A 15,264-nucleotide genomic window follows, 5' to 3' on the forward strand; every position below is an offset into this window, starting at 1 on the left:
ACATCCTCGGTACAAAAAAGCGTAATGTCTTCACATATGTTGTTCCAGAACCCATAGCCTTTCTCCAGGACCCATAGCGTTTCTCGTTTCACCAGCTATTGAGGCCCCTTAAAAATTACATTCTTTCACCTAAAAAGTCTGTAGTTATTGGAATAACATGGTAGATAATGAAGTTTTACATAATGATGATGTGGTAAAATACTCTCCTCTTTGCGTGCTATCATTTGCCAAAATCTCATTTCAGTAACTGAAATCGCTTATGAAATATGGGGAATGCTGTGGATATTTCACTTTGGCTTCATCGCTGGCACGACGCGATCACAAATGAGTGTGCTACATCATATCAATTTTTTTCGGGATTGGTAACGGATAGATACCTCTACCTAAGTCTAAAAAAATTCAATATGTTAGCTAAATTTCAGATGCAACAACATACACTCAGTCGAAAAGTGTTCGTACAGCACGTAACGGCGCATAATTTTGCAGTTTGCGGCATGAACAAATGCAGAAATTGCACTTTGTAATGTATTTGGAACTCTGGGTACGATGTCGCAAAGTGAAACACGCGTCAAATACGAAGAATTGTTGTTGGACATGTGTCCGTTGCGTAATATTTCCTGAAAACGGCATGGGAAGGTGGAAGAAAAGTATTCGGACAAAGGCGGACAACGTGAGAGAAAAGTTGATTCCGAGACGCACAGAGAGTGAAGCGACTGCAGTGTGTCCGACATTTCCGCGAGACAATAGCGATGATTAGTAAACACGTATCGCGAGCCTGTGCAGGTCGACGATGGGACGCAGAGGGAAGTGTTCTACGTTCGAGCAAAGGCAACTTGTCGTTTATCATCACCCGAAGAGGAAAACATACAGGGAAATTGCCGCAGTAGTGAACATGAAGAAAAGTACAGTTCACGACATTATTCAACGGTTCGAGAAAGAAGACCGATTGGAATTCCGTTGCAGTACAGGACGGCCACGGACATTTTCAAAGCGAGATGAACGTGTGATTGTGCGAAAGGTGCAACAGAATCCGAAAATATCTGCCACACGAATTGCAAGTGAGGTGGAAAGAGACCTTGGTATAAAAGTTCATCCCGAAACCGTGCGGAGAGTACTATGACGATCGCAGTACCGTGGTCGAGTGGCACGGCGAAAGCCATTCATAAATGCAGCGAGCCAGAAGAAACGCATGCAGTTTGCGGGGGAACACGCCGAATACGATCAGGCTTGGTGGAATCGGGTGATATTTTGCGACTAATGTAAATTTACATTATGGCAAAGCGACGGACAGGCAAACGTGTGGCGAAAGACCAATGAAGAGCTGAATCCCAGGAACGTCAAACCAACAGTAAAGTTTGGAGGTGGGAGCATCATGGTGTGGGGATGCATGTCCGGCAATGGTGTGGGTGATCTAGTGTTCATTGATGATGCGATGAACAAGGAAGTGTATTTGAATATACTGCGAGGACATTTGAAGCAGAGTGCACGACATCTAGGTATTGCGGACAACTTTCATTTTTATGAGGATAATGACCCCAAGCATACCGCGCATATTGTACAAATGTGGTTGCTCCTCAATTGCCCGAAAGTATTGCACCCCCCTCCCCAATCACCAGACCTTAACCCAATTGAACATTTGTGGGATAAATTGAAACGGACACTCCGCGCCGACAACATCTATATGAAGGAGACCTTGAAAGAGAAACTGCGCCAAGAATGGGCAAATATAGGCCCAGATTTCCCGAAAAAACTCGTGGAAAGTATGCCTAGTAGATTGGAGGAGGTATTGAAAATGAAAGGTGGACGCACAAGGTATTGACATTTTCGTCGTACAACTTATGAACATTTATTGGACGGTGTCCGAATACGTTTGTAGCAGTAGGGTGTGCAGGATGTTTCATTTTTGTTTAATTTTTCTATTACTTATGTTTTGGAAACGAAATAATACAATAATTCTTTTGTAATTAATGTTGTTACGCATATATATTCCTAATAAATATGTTTGGGTTTCATAGTCAGTGTTTCTCGAGTACTCACTGTGAAACTTCCCACTGTTCGAATACTTTTACGACTGAGTGTATTACGTAATATGCACTACATGCAAAATCGTAGCGAGCTCTATTTTTCATTGCAGATTTTTCTGAATTTTGCGCAGTGTCTTTCTTTCACGTAGATATCACAATAAGTATGAACATTAACGAAATTATGTGCACATCACCATGAGCCTTATATATAAAACTATAGGTAAAGCAAACGTGAATTTTTTTACCGAATAGTTCCTGTAAAATCATTTGAGAAATATTCTGTCATCGCTGATCGGCCCCTTCCGAACAAACGAATGAACTCGGCCAGCGCTTTGGACGAAAACTTGTCGGTGCGCGTCGTCCACCGTACCCTGCCCGAGCTGTACGTATGTTTCCTGTACGCTCAGCAGCGTACAGGACCACCTCCATTTGATGCACCTGCGCCCCTATGCGATCGGTCTGCATGTCGCTGGAATGACACAGTGGCCCTATGAACCTAGAAATGCGACGTGTCGCTACAGTTGGTATAAACTCCACTTTTCTTTGCAAATAGTGTAGGTCACGCCTTTGCCTGGACAAGGCGCTTCCCAGGAGAACGCTTATAAAGTCCATGAATCCGCGGGTCGTTTATTCTTACATGGATTTCCTCGTCAGATAATAATCCCATCAGCAGTTATCGTTCTTAGCCTTCTTATTCGAAAACAACATAAATACCTACAGTGGAAAATTTGCTTCAAGTTTTTCTCCTTGGACGAAGAAAGAGAGTCAGGCAAAGAAAGAGCAAGTGCGACACTTGAGGGAGCCATTCCAGTTGTCCAGCTGAGGCGTCTGTCAGCTTGCAGCATTTCCTGTATGGCGAGGCGACTGCGTTGCACTTATGTAAAGAACCTGATCTAAAGGTGCAGAAGGAAACAATCTGACATCACGGCTTATTAATTAGACGAGGAAGCACTTACAATACATCGTGACAAAGTTAGTGGTCACGAAAAAAAACATACGTTTTGCAAGGGCACATCAGTCTTCCCTCTTCCCGCTGAGAAGGCCGTAAAGTTTGTATAACATTTTTATGCTAACATCTCAATGCGTAGCAAAAGTGATAGTCAGTGACACCGTATTTCATACGCCACTTACAATAAATACGCGTGTGAAAAAACTGTAGCAGAATGCTCCGCTCTTCTAACTATGCAACGAAATCAATGTCTACACAGACAATCCTCAGGCTACCGTACGGAGCTTGGCGGCCGATGCCCCGTACCGCTACTACTCATTTCCTTTCCTGTTCCACTCACAAACTGGGACGAGGCAAAAACGACTGTCTGTATGCCTCTGTATGAGCCTTAATTTCTCGTTACTTTATATTTCTGGTTCTTACGCTCAATGTATGTTGCCGGTAGTAGAATCGTTTGGCAGTCAACTTCAAGTGCCGGTTCTCTAAATTTTCTCAGTAGTGTTTCTCCAAAAGAATGTCGCCTTCTCTCCAGGGATTCTCATTTGCGTTCCCCAAACATTTCCGTAACGTCTAACCTACCGGTAACAAATCCAGCAGCCAGCCTCTCAATTGCTTCGATGTCTTCCTTCAGTCCTACCTGGTACACATCCCAAACACTCAAGCAGTATTCAAGAATAGGTCGCGCCAGCGTCCTATATGCCGTCTCCTGTACGTGAACCACTCTTTCCTAAAATTCTCCCAATAAACCGAAGTCGACCATTCGCCTTTCCTCCCACAGTTCTCAGATTCTCGCTCCATTTCTATGGCTTTGGAGCGATATACACAGACATTTAAACGACGTGACTGTGGCAAGCAGGAAAGTAGTAATGCTGTATCCCAGTGTTACAGGTTTCTTCTTCCTACTCATCCGCATTAAAGTACATTTTTCCACATTTAGAGCTAGCTGTCATAGCGAAACAAACTGAACCAGTATAGTAGGTATTTTGAGCTAATCAAATGGTTCAAGCGGCTCTGAACACTATGGGACTTAACAGCGGAGGTGATCAGTCCCCTAGAATTTAGAACTACTTAAACCTGACTAAACTAAGGACATCACACACATCCACGCCCAAGGCAGGATTCGAGCCTGCGACTGTAGTGGTCGCGCAGTTCCAGACTGAAGCGCCTAGAACCGCTCAGCCACTCCGGCCGGCTTGAGCTAATCTCTCTAAGTTCAGCATTAAACTGCGTTACTAACCCTATATTAAAATAAAGGTAGGAATGTCAGTACAATGTAAGTAGAATTATGTACAAAACTTTCAATACAATTACTGTGAAAATTCAGAGCGTTTAGATTATTGAATTACACTTGCACTGGGTATTCCCAAGATCGCTTCATACTGTATCCTACAAGAGCCAAAAAAACTGGTACATCTGCCTAGTATCTTGTAGAGCCCCCGCGAACACGAAGAAGTGCCGCAACACGACGTGGCCTGGACTAGACTGATGTCTGAAGTAGCGCTGGAGGGAACTGACACCATGAATCCTGGACGGCTGTCCATAAATCCGTAAGAGTACGAGGGGGTGGAGATCTCTTCTGAGCAGCACGTTGCAAGGCATCCCTGGAATGCTCAATAATGTACACGTCTGGGGAGTTTGGTGGGCAGCGGAAGTGTCTAAACTCAGAACAGTTTTCCTGGAGCCACTATGTAGCAATTCTGGACTGTGGGGTGTCGCATTGTCCTGCTGGAATTGCCCAGTTCCGTCGGAATGCACGATGGACATGAATGGATGCAGCTCATCAGACAGGTTGCAGCCGGCCGCTGTGGCCGAGTGGTTCTAGGCGTTTCAATCCGGAACCGTCCTCCGGCTACGGTCGCAGGTTTGAATCCTGCCTCGGGCATGGATGTGAGTGATGTCCTTCGGTTAGTTAGCTTTAAGTAGTTCTAAGTCTAGGGGACTGATGACCTCAGAAGTTAAGTCCCATAGTGCTTACAGTCATTTTAACCACTTTTTAGACAGGATGCTTACTTACGTTTCACCTGTCAGAGTCGTCTCTAGATGTATCTCATATCACTCCAACTGCACACGCCTCATACCATTACAGAGCGTCCACCAGCTTCAATAGTGCCCTGCTGACATGCAGGGTCCCTGGTTGGTTCAAATGGCTTTGAGCACTATGGGACTCGACTTCTGAGGTCATTAGTCCCCTAGAACTTAGAACTACTTAAACCTAACTAACCTAAGGACATCACACACATCCATGCCCGAGGCAGGATTCGAACCTGCGACCGTAGCGGTCTCGCGGTTCCAGACTTCAGCGCCTAGAACCGCACGGCCACTTCGGCCGGCTGGGTCCCTGGATTCATTAGGTGGTCTCCATACCGGTACACGTCCATCCACTCGATACAATTTGAAACGAGTCTCGTCCGACCAGGCAACATTTTTTCAGTCATCAACAGTGTAATGGCGGTGATGACGGTCCCAGGTGAGGTGTAAAGCTTTGTGTCGTGCAGTCATCAAGGGTACACGAGTCGACCTTCGGCTCCGAAAGCCCATTTTGATGATGTTACGTTGAACGGATCACACGCTGACACTTGTTGATGGCCCAGCATTGAAATCTGCAACAACTTGCGGAAGGGTTGCATTTCTGTCACGTTGACCGATTCTCTCCAGTTGCCTTTGCTCCCGTTCTTGCAGAATCTATTCCCGGCCGCAGCGATGTCGGAGATTTGATGTTTTACCGGACTCCTGATATTCACGGCACCCTCGTTAATTTGTCGTACGTGAAAATCCCCGCTTCATCGCTACCTCGGAGATGCTGTGTCGCATCGCTCGCGCCCCCTCGATAACACCATCTTCAAACTCACTTAAACCTTGATAACCTGTCATTGTAACACAGGAACCGATCTAACAATTGCGCCAGACACTTGTTGTCTAATACTGGCATTGCTGACTGCAGCGCCATATTCTGGCTGTTTTCATTGTTTCTTTGGCGCTTCAGTGTAATAGTGACACATACGGTAATCCCAGATAGGCTCACCGGAAAAGAATTTAGTCACTCCTCTAGAAATAATCACAAACATCATTTAATACCCTGTTATTACGCCCTTAGACTTCATAACCACCTGGATTGTCAGGAAGTGACTCCAGAAGGTTGTGCAGCTTTAGGTTAAGCGACTTGCTGAGTATCTGACAGCGAAATTCAACGAAATTGCGGGGATACTGGTGTCGGCGTTTTAAGCGCTGTTCCAGAATGTCCCCATGTCAAATGTTGTTTTTTCAGGCCAATCTAGATGCAATAGTGCGGGGGATTGTTCAGAAAACAAGTCATATATCTTCCGATCCCCGATGAACTCTGCTGTTCTCATCTTGAAAAATAGCGGTGTTAACAGCATACTCACCATGCTGATGTTGACTTAAAGGCAATATCTGATCATTCAGGATGTTTAAATAAACATGCTGGTTCATGTTAGTTTTCAACTCAGAGAGCGGGCCCAGTTCACGATAAGAAAAACACACTGAAAACATCACAGATCCACCTCCTGCTTGAATCCGATTCACATTCAGGATGAAATGCTTCATTTGGCCTTTGGTACACTAGATGACATGCGTCATCAGAATACAGGCAAAAATGTGATTTGTCAGGCATACGTTCTTCCAGTCTGCTACTGTCCACGTCAACGATTTCTAGCCCATTCAAGAGACGCACTTTTATGTGCCTGTGTGAGCTATGGCCTGCTACGAGGTGGCCGACTCCAAATGTTGATCGCATGAAGTTCACGTCGCTGTGTCGTCTCACTAACAGGCGAGAACGGACCTTCAATCACCAATCACTGCCTGCAACAATTTAGAAGCCGTGAAATTAGTGATTAATGTCCCGTCGCCAATGAGACCGTTAGGGACGGAACACAAGCTCAGATTAGACGAGAATGGGGAAGCAAATTAGCCGTGCCCTTTCAAAGGAACCATCCCAGCATCTGGCTGAAGCGATTTAGGGAAGTCACGGAAAACCTAGATCAGAACGGCCAGACGCAGGTTTGAACTGTTCTCCCCCCGAATGCCAGCACAGTGTGCCAACCACCTTGCCCCCTCGCTCGGTGAGGTGCTGGACGTGGACTCACACATGCTGTTGTAGATGCATCTCCAGCCATCATATAGTGTGTCGTTACGTGCCTATAAATTGCATTTTGTGGTTGGAAGAATTCATTTCTATGCAATACGCTGCCTATTCCTTTCATGGAGAAGGCATCTAAGTAAACCTCAAGCCACTAGAGCGAAAATGCAATACACTGATTTTTATCGAAATATGGTAAACCTATTCGTAAGTCAAAGAAATATGACTCAAATTAGTTTTTTCTCTACCTCTCCTGCTATGATTTTGTTACAGTCTGCGGTAATTGTTTCCAACATGAAGATTCGTGTGAATTTGCTCTGGGCCAGGTTGTTGGATTCACCATTCTTACCACAGCGTATATCGCTGCCAAGAGGCATTTACTTGTGAAACATGGTGCATGTCGATTTCATTGAGCACAACATTCTTCTCGTGACATGGTGGGTTGGCGATGCATTGCTACGTAGTTGCACCTACCAGGAGGACCCTTCCTGAATAGAACTATGGGCACTGTTTTTCCTTTATCAGATTTAAACTTCGTTCTAAATATTAGAACAATTCGCTTCACAGTAAAAATTCAGTCCCATCTCAAGTAAACCCTCAGCATTATTTAATCTATTATGTATCTTCGCAAAGGCCGCAAATGCACGAATTAAGAAACAATTAAAAATAAAGAGACCAGATGAAATGCTTAAGGAATGCTAACTCATGTAAACCGCACTACAAAAGAGCGAATAATTAGTGCATTTGGACAACTGACCAGGAGCAAATGTAAAATTTTCCTATCAGAATAGTTGAACACATTGGTCAGAGGGCAGGCGCTAAGTCTGCAGCAGCGTCGTATCGGGAAAAGCTTCATCAATCGGGTTCACGCTACGAGAAATAGAGTTGATTTTTATGTCATCCATCGAATTAAGATGGGCACCACCCCTTGTCAGCTGTAATGTAGATCGCGGCGTCTCGTGTTTGAATCTCGACTTGGTTCAAGATTTTCATCATTTTAGAGCGGTATGTACGTGTTATCCCACTCATTTCATTCCATTCTCATCACAAAGCCGCGCAAGTAACCACACTGGCGTCAAATAGAAGGACGTTGCACCAGAGGTGGCCTCCTAGACAGTGATGCGGCGCAGTAATTTCACTTCATTTCATGCTTGCAAAATAGCGTCACTCGTTAATAGTTCACAATACTAACGTATCTGCAACTACAACTACTCGCCACACGTCTCGCTAAGATGTGAGATAGAGCGTATACTTCTAATAATACTACCATTTCCTCCCTATCATGTACCGGTCCATATCGGTAAATAGGAACAATGACTGCCCATATCGAGTCTAATTTCTCTGATTATTTTGTTGTGGTGATTACGAGCATGAAAGTTCATAACGTATTGCCCGACTTGACTTGCAACACATGCTCTATATCTGGAACCGCGCGACCGCTATGATAGCAAGTTCGAATCCTGCCTCGGGCATGGATGTGTGTGATGTCCTTAGGTTAGTTAGGTTTAAGTAGTTCTCAGTTCTAGGGGGCTGATGACCTCAGTTCTTAAGTCCCATAGTGCTCAGAGCCATTTGAACCATTTTTGAACATATGCTCTTGAACATTCAATAATAAACTTCGTGATACGCAGTGCACATCTTATGACGTCTGCCACAGGAGCTTGTTGAGCATCTCTGGAACGCTGTAGTGCGTAATAAACGATATCGCCACGAAATGTGCGTCCATCCTCTTTGGTTTCACTGCCTACTGTCGTATTCACTATCGCACTGTGTATAGCATTAGACAACACAAATGAATATCATCATTCCCATAATTTAACAACACACTCTCTTACACTTCAGCCTTCTCTTTATGTTTACAAATTTGTGATTTGCTTCTGTGTCTCCTTTAGTGTACGTCTTAGAATCCAGCATCTGATTTTGGATTCTCTATCCTCTTAGTTTCCCTTGTGTCGAAACCGTTTCCAAGTGCACCTCCTCTTCTTGTGGTCGTTGAACAGGGTATTTACTATTACTAGCTTAAATTCGTTGCAGAACTCAAGGTGCCTTTCCCGTCTGCTATTCCTGCTATCGAGATAGTACTGTACTGTGACCCTGTTCTTAGTTCCTTCCCGTACTACAGAGTCCCAATCCCTCATCATAATTAGATTATCATCTCTCTTTGTATAACGAGTTATCCACTCAGTGTCCTCATATACTTTCTCTATCTCTTCCTGCTTATCACATTAACAGATAAATAGTGGGTCTGTGGCGATTCAGTGCACTCTCAGCTGTTGCCAGATTGGGGAGAAGAGAAGTTTGTGGCACAACTTGACTAGAAGAAGGGATCGGTTGGTAAGACATGTTCTGAGGAGGAGGAGGAGATTAGTGTTTAACGTCGCGTCGACAACGAGGTCATTAGAGACGGAGCACAAGCTCGGGTGTGGGAAGGGTGGGGAAGGAAATCGGCCGTGCCCTTCCAAAGGAACCATCCTGTTCTGAGGCATCGAGGGGTCACCAATTTAGTATTGGAGGGCAGCGTGGAGGGTAAAAATCGTAGAGGGAGACCAAGGGACGAGTACACTAAACAGATTCAGAAGGATGTAGGTTGCAGTAGGTACTTGGAGATGAAGAAGCTTGCACAGGATAGAGTAGCATGGAGAGCTGCATCAAACCAGTCTTTGGACTGAAGACCACAACAACAATAACAGTGTTAGAATGTTACTGTTTTGCATATTATTATTTTTTCTCCTGATCACCCTCCTCTCTGCAGTCGCAGAGATCCAAGTGGGAGAATAATCCAGTATGTTATGTCAATGAAGAGATCATAACAACTCTTTTTCAGTTACTGGCCATATGTCTTGTTGACAAGCACAGCAAATCTTACACCCATTACACTATTTTCTGCATAAATTGATAATATTGTACGTTTGTCTGAGTCTTCCCATTTCACTTGAGTAACCCCCACTGTATCTTGTTTAAGATTTAGCATTTTCTTCTCAGATTTTTCTAGCTTTCCTACCACTTTCACACTTCTGACATTCCACACTTACAGGGTTAGAATGCTAATGTTTTACAGATTATTGTTTTTCTGATTATCACCTTCCTCTCTGCAGTCCCAGAGATCCAAATGGCAGAATAATCCAGAATCTTTCGTCAATGGGGAAATCGTCAAGACTGTTTTCATTTACAGGTCATATGTCTTGTGGAGACCCATTACGTGTGTTTAACGCAATGGGTTCCATTGCCTTCTGTATCTTCAAAGCGTTGTTCACTGCTGATCCTTTCGTTTATTAAGCTCAGTTTTCTACACAAGGACTAAACTGTGCCCCATAGCTGTGTTCACAATTCGGCCCTATCTGACAAGGTTATTGGCAGAATGGGGATGCCAAGGCCTTTGGCCATGATTGCTGGTGATATATTTCCAGCTTTAGTGACAGGTATCGAAGCCTGCATCGAAAAGCTCTCAGTAGTAGTGCAAGGCGCTGCTCCCACATCAAGGTGACCTTAGTTGTTTTAAGAGCGCATACGTACGTGGGATGACAGCGGCCCTGCTTGTCCGGGCAGGTGGTGTCGCTACTGGGCGGCGGCCTCGGCCACGAGCAGGTGATCGCGGCGGTGGAGGTGTCCTCCCTGCACGCCAGCGGCGCCGACGCCGAGGCGCAGCCGCTGCTGCTGCGCGACCCGCCGCCCTCGTACGCCGCCGCCCACTGCCTGCCGCTCGCGACGCTGGCGCCGCCCACCGGCCTCGCAGCCGCCGTGCCGCCCCTGGGACCGCCCACGCCGCCCACCCCGACGAGGACGCCGACGTCGCGCGTCAACAGCAACAAGTGGCAGCCCATGCTGCCTGCTAAGGTAAGCACACCCTCCCTATACATTCGCCAGTCGCTCTTCTACGAGCCTACTATAAATGATTCATTCGCTCTCAGAACTCCATATTTTCCGAAGTACCCTGAAGAGGCAAAGAAATTGCTACACCTGCCTGATATGTAGGGCCAACGCGAGCATACAGAAGTGCCAGAACACGATGTGGCATGGACTCACCTAATGTCTGAAGTATTGCCGGAGGAAACTGACACCATGAATCTTGCAGGACTGTCCATAAATCCGTAAGAGTACGAGGAGATGGAGATCTTTTCTGAACAGCACGTTGCAAGGAATCCCTGATATGCTCTATAATGTTCACGTCTAGAGAGTCTGGCGAACTGCGGAAGTGTTTCAATACAGAAGAATGTTCCTGGAGCCATTCTGCAGCAGTTCTGGACGTTCGCACTGTCCTACTGGAATTTTCCAAGTCCGTCGGAATGCAAAAACAGACATAATGTCTAATAGGATAGCCGCAATCTGTGATATTACAATGTTACTTATAGTCCGTATTGATTGATAAATGTTTATTTATATGACCGGTTTCGGTTCTTCTAGAACCATCTTCAGATCTGATATTTCGGTTACAGGAGTAACCCGTCCAAATACAGCAACTTTCACATGCTGCGTCACGTGTGTATTTGGGACGGGTTACTCCTGTAACCGAAATATCAGATCTGAAGATGGTTCTAGAAGAACCGAAACCGGTCATATGAATAAACATTCTGCAATCCGTCGGAATGCACGATGGACATGAATGGATGCAGGTGATCGGACAGGATTCTTATGAACATGTCACCCGTCAGAGTCGTATCTAGACGAATCAGGGGTCCCATATCACTCCAACAGCACACGCCACACACCATTACAGAGCCTACTAGCTTGAACAGTCCCCTGTTGACATGCAGCGCCCTTGGGTTCAACAGTTTGTCTCCATACCCGTACACGTCCATCCGCTCAATACAGTTTGAAACGAGACTCGTCCAACCATGCAACATTATCCCAGCCATCAACAGTCAAATGTCAGTGTTGACAGGCCCAGGTGAGGCGTCAAGCTTTGTATCGTGCAGTCATCAAGGGTACACGGGTAGGCCTTAGGCTCTGAAGGCCCATATCGAATATGTTTCGTCGAATGGTTCGCACGCTGACACAGCACTAAAATCTGCAGCAATTTGCGGGAAGGTTGCACTTCCGTTACGTTGTAACGATTCTCTTCAGTCGTCATTTGTCCCGATCTTGCAGAATCTTTTTCCGACCGCAGAGATGTAGGAGATTTGATGTTTTACCCTATTCCTGATATTAACCGTACACACGTGAAATAGTCGAATGGAAAAATCCCTATTTCATGGCTACCTCAGACATGCTGTGTCGCATCGCTCGTGCGGCGACTGTAACACCACGTTCACACCCACTGAACTCTTGACAACCTGCCACTGTAGCAGCGGTAACCGATCTAGCAACTCCGCCAGACACTTGTTGTCTTATATAGGCGTTGCGCACAGCAGCGCCGTACTCCGTCTGTTTACATACCTCTGTATTTGAATATACATGCCTATACCAGTTTCTTTGGCTCTTCAGTATATTATATCTACAGATATGACTGATACAGGAATACAACCATAAACTGACCAAGTCTGCATTTTGCATTCTACAAATGTTTTACATGTGCTCCTCCAGTCACACGACACACGTCCAGGGAGTAGTAGAGTTTGTTCCACATGTTACATAGCAATATCGTGCCAATGGTCATCACAGCATTACCAGCATTACTGGTGCGTTCTCTGAGCAGTTTGTAACACTGCAATTGCATTTACGTAGCTTGTACGACCAAATGCCAAGTTTGGCTTATTACGTACTGTGCCCCAACAGAACAAATAGTCCTGTCACGGAAAAGCCACGTACAACACTTTCGTCTGCTACTGCTATATCATAACCTTATAGTAGGAGGCAGGTCGTGAAATATAACTATCTAGTTAAAACAATTATGGTATAAAGCAACAGAGCAGTGTTACCCTCTGAGAGGAATAGTGTTGTGTTGACCGAGTTGTACCTAACGGGGGTGGCTTATCGGAAATGAAAGTCAGAATTACGTAAATATTTGAACAGTAACAAACAAAGTCAAAATATCCACGGGTGTGCTGCCGGTCTACAGTGTCCAACGGGCACAATATTTCGGCGATCATACATGTCGCCATCATCAGGTGAACTGACGGACTGAGCTCCTGTGAACGTGCCGGCACGGAGATCCGTACGCTACGGCTGCTCAGAGGGAGAGTTCCCTCTGAGCATCCATAGCGTACGGATCTCCGTGCCGGCACGTTCACAGGAGCTCAGTCCGTCAGTTCACCTGATGATGGCGACATGTATGATCGCCGAAATATTGTGCCCGTTGGACACTATAGACCGGCAGCACACCCGTGGATATTTTGACTATCAAATACGCCGGGAGAAACTCAAGAATCACAGTAACAAACAAAATTTTTGCCTATCTGCACTATTTAACGGATAAAGAAAACGGTCGCCAGCCTAATTAGGCAAGAGAATGATTAACATCCTTGTTCAAGAAAATAGTCATTAGTAACTTTAACGGATAAACACAGCCGATACTTTGTCACACGCGAGTGCAATGAACTCTGACACATACTTATGTTTACGGTAAGAGTGAAGCTAACAGCTAGAGCAGCACAAACTATTTGCAAAAATATAACGGATACCGAAACACACTATTACTTTCAGGGCTTGTTCAGATTGAATGGTTTTTAGAACATTACTATTAACATTCACTGCAGGATCATAAATTGGACGTAGATTAAGTCTCTCTCAGTTAAATACTTTACTATTTAAAATGAAAGTTAATTGGAATCTACTAACAGGTTGCTTCTCACTATCTTTTGAATAAAGAAATTATGGTTTTCATAAATAGTGGTCTTCCCGTTACTTGTTACCTAGCATTAGCACAATAGACAAACTGTGGATCCTGTTATACTATTAATATGCACTTCCAATACACAAGAGAGACAAACACTTAGCAATCATGAACATATAATTTTCTACTATTGCAGTTTTCCACTTTTACCACAGTGAAACACAGTGTTGACAAAATTGCAAGAAACTGACTCACCTTTTAAAATTTACTACAGGCAGCAATGTGATCATTTACTAAGCAAAACTTTATAAGCCTCAGTTTTATGAACTTTTAATCTTTAAAGGAAACAGCAAATTGTCTTTATTACCACAGTCTTCTGCTTTCAAGTAAATGATTAAATAGATGACTTTAAAACTTTACAAGACTGCATTTACTGCCTCCCACAATTTCACTAAATCCACGGTAAATCTGAATATTCCCTTCTCATCAAAGATCAAACAACATTATGTAATGTTCTGAGGCTTTCATTTTTTCCACAAACTAGGACACTCGGTAATCATAGTTTAAATGGAGAGGAACCTGAAAGGTGTTGTGATAGTGAAAAATCAAAGTGGGTACATGAATTCAATTATAAGTTATCTCATGTTTGAGCACACTAACACATCCAATAAGCTGATCCTTCACTGTACATTACTATAGCATTCCGTCACAGTGATTGCGCAGTGTGGTGGCAACTGTATGTTGGTAGGTGGATTTGCAGGCAGAATTGCTGGACGCTGTCCCTTGTTGGTGGCGATGATGGATACCAATTCCAGAATCGTTCCAGCTATTTATCCATCCATCCGAAGCATTGGAAAGCGGCAGAAAAAACCTCTCTCGGAACCAGCACAATATGCAACTTTTAAACAGCAGTTCACAGTTTGGTAGCTCGTCCCCGACTGACTCTTTGTTCCACCTTTTCTACCTAGGCCAACCACAACTTGCGCGCGTTACTAAGTTCCGCTCCCGAGGCGAACCACAACAACTTTTACATACAGAATAATTCAGAACCCTAAGTGAGGATCAGCAGTTTACATAACAGCAACTAAACACATTAAATAAATCAGAACATTTGCACATATTGACAGTTCTACAAAAAATTGTTCACACAGAAATTACAATTATATATAGTAAGTTTTGTGCCCTCCAAATGGGACAAAGAATTTAAATGACAGATATACTACATTGCATAGAGTCAAATCATGACATCAAAGTTTTAACAAAGAAAGGAGTATACAATTTTATGTTATCGATTCAAACACATTTACAGATACTCAATGTTACAACATTAAACCAAAGCAAAAGGCAAAATAAATCCGTACAGCATTAGAGCGCAGCGATGTCGGAGATTTGATGTTTTACCCTATTCCTGATATTAACGGTACACACGTGAAATGGTCGTATGGGAAAATCCCCATTTCATGGCTGCCTCAGACATGCTGTGTCC

The 15,264-nt window shown here is 44.4% G+C and overlaps 1 protein-coding gene across 1 annotated transcript in view; it reads left to right on the top strand.

Annotated features, from left to right (window-relative positions):
* The first annotated feature begins 10,786 nt into the window (after positions 1 to 10,786).
* Positions 10,787 to 15,264, top strand: part of LOC124620232 (solute carrier family 35 member G1-like) — a 45,335-nt gene continuing 40,857 nt past the window's right edge. Inside the window, exon 1 of the mRNA XM_047146903.1 lies at positions 10,787 to 10,903. Within this exon, the coding sequence (XP_047002859.1) occupies positions 10,889 to 10,903 (15 nt within the window). The 5' untranslated portion in view covers positions 10,787 to 10,888. The remainder of the gene's footprint in view (positions 10,904 to 15,264) is intronic.

The sequence above is a fragment of the Schistocerca americana genome, chromosome 1 (genome assembly GCF_021461395.2).
Source record: "Schistocerca americana isolate TAMUIC-IGC-003095 chromosome 1, iqSchAmer2.1, whole genome shotgun sequence".
Classification (NCBI taxonomy): Eukaryota; Metazoa; Arthropoda; class Insecta; order Orthoptera; family Acrididae; genus Schistocerca; species Schistocerca americana.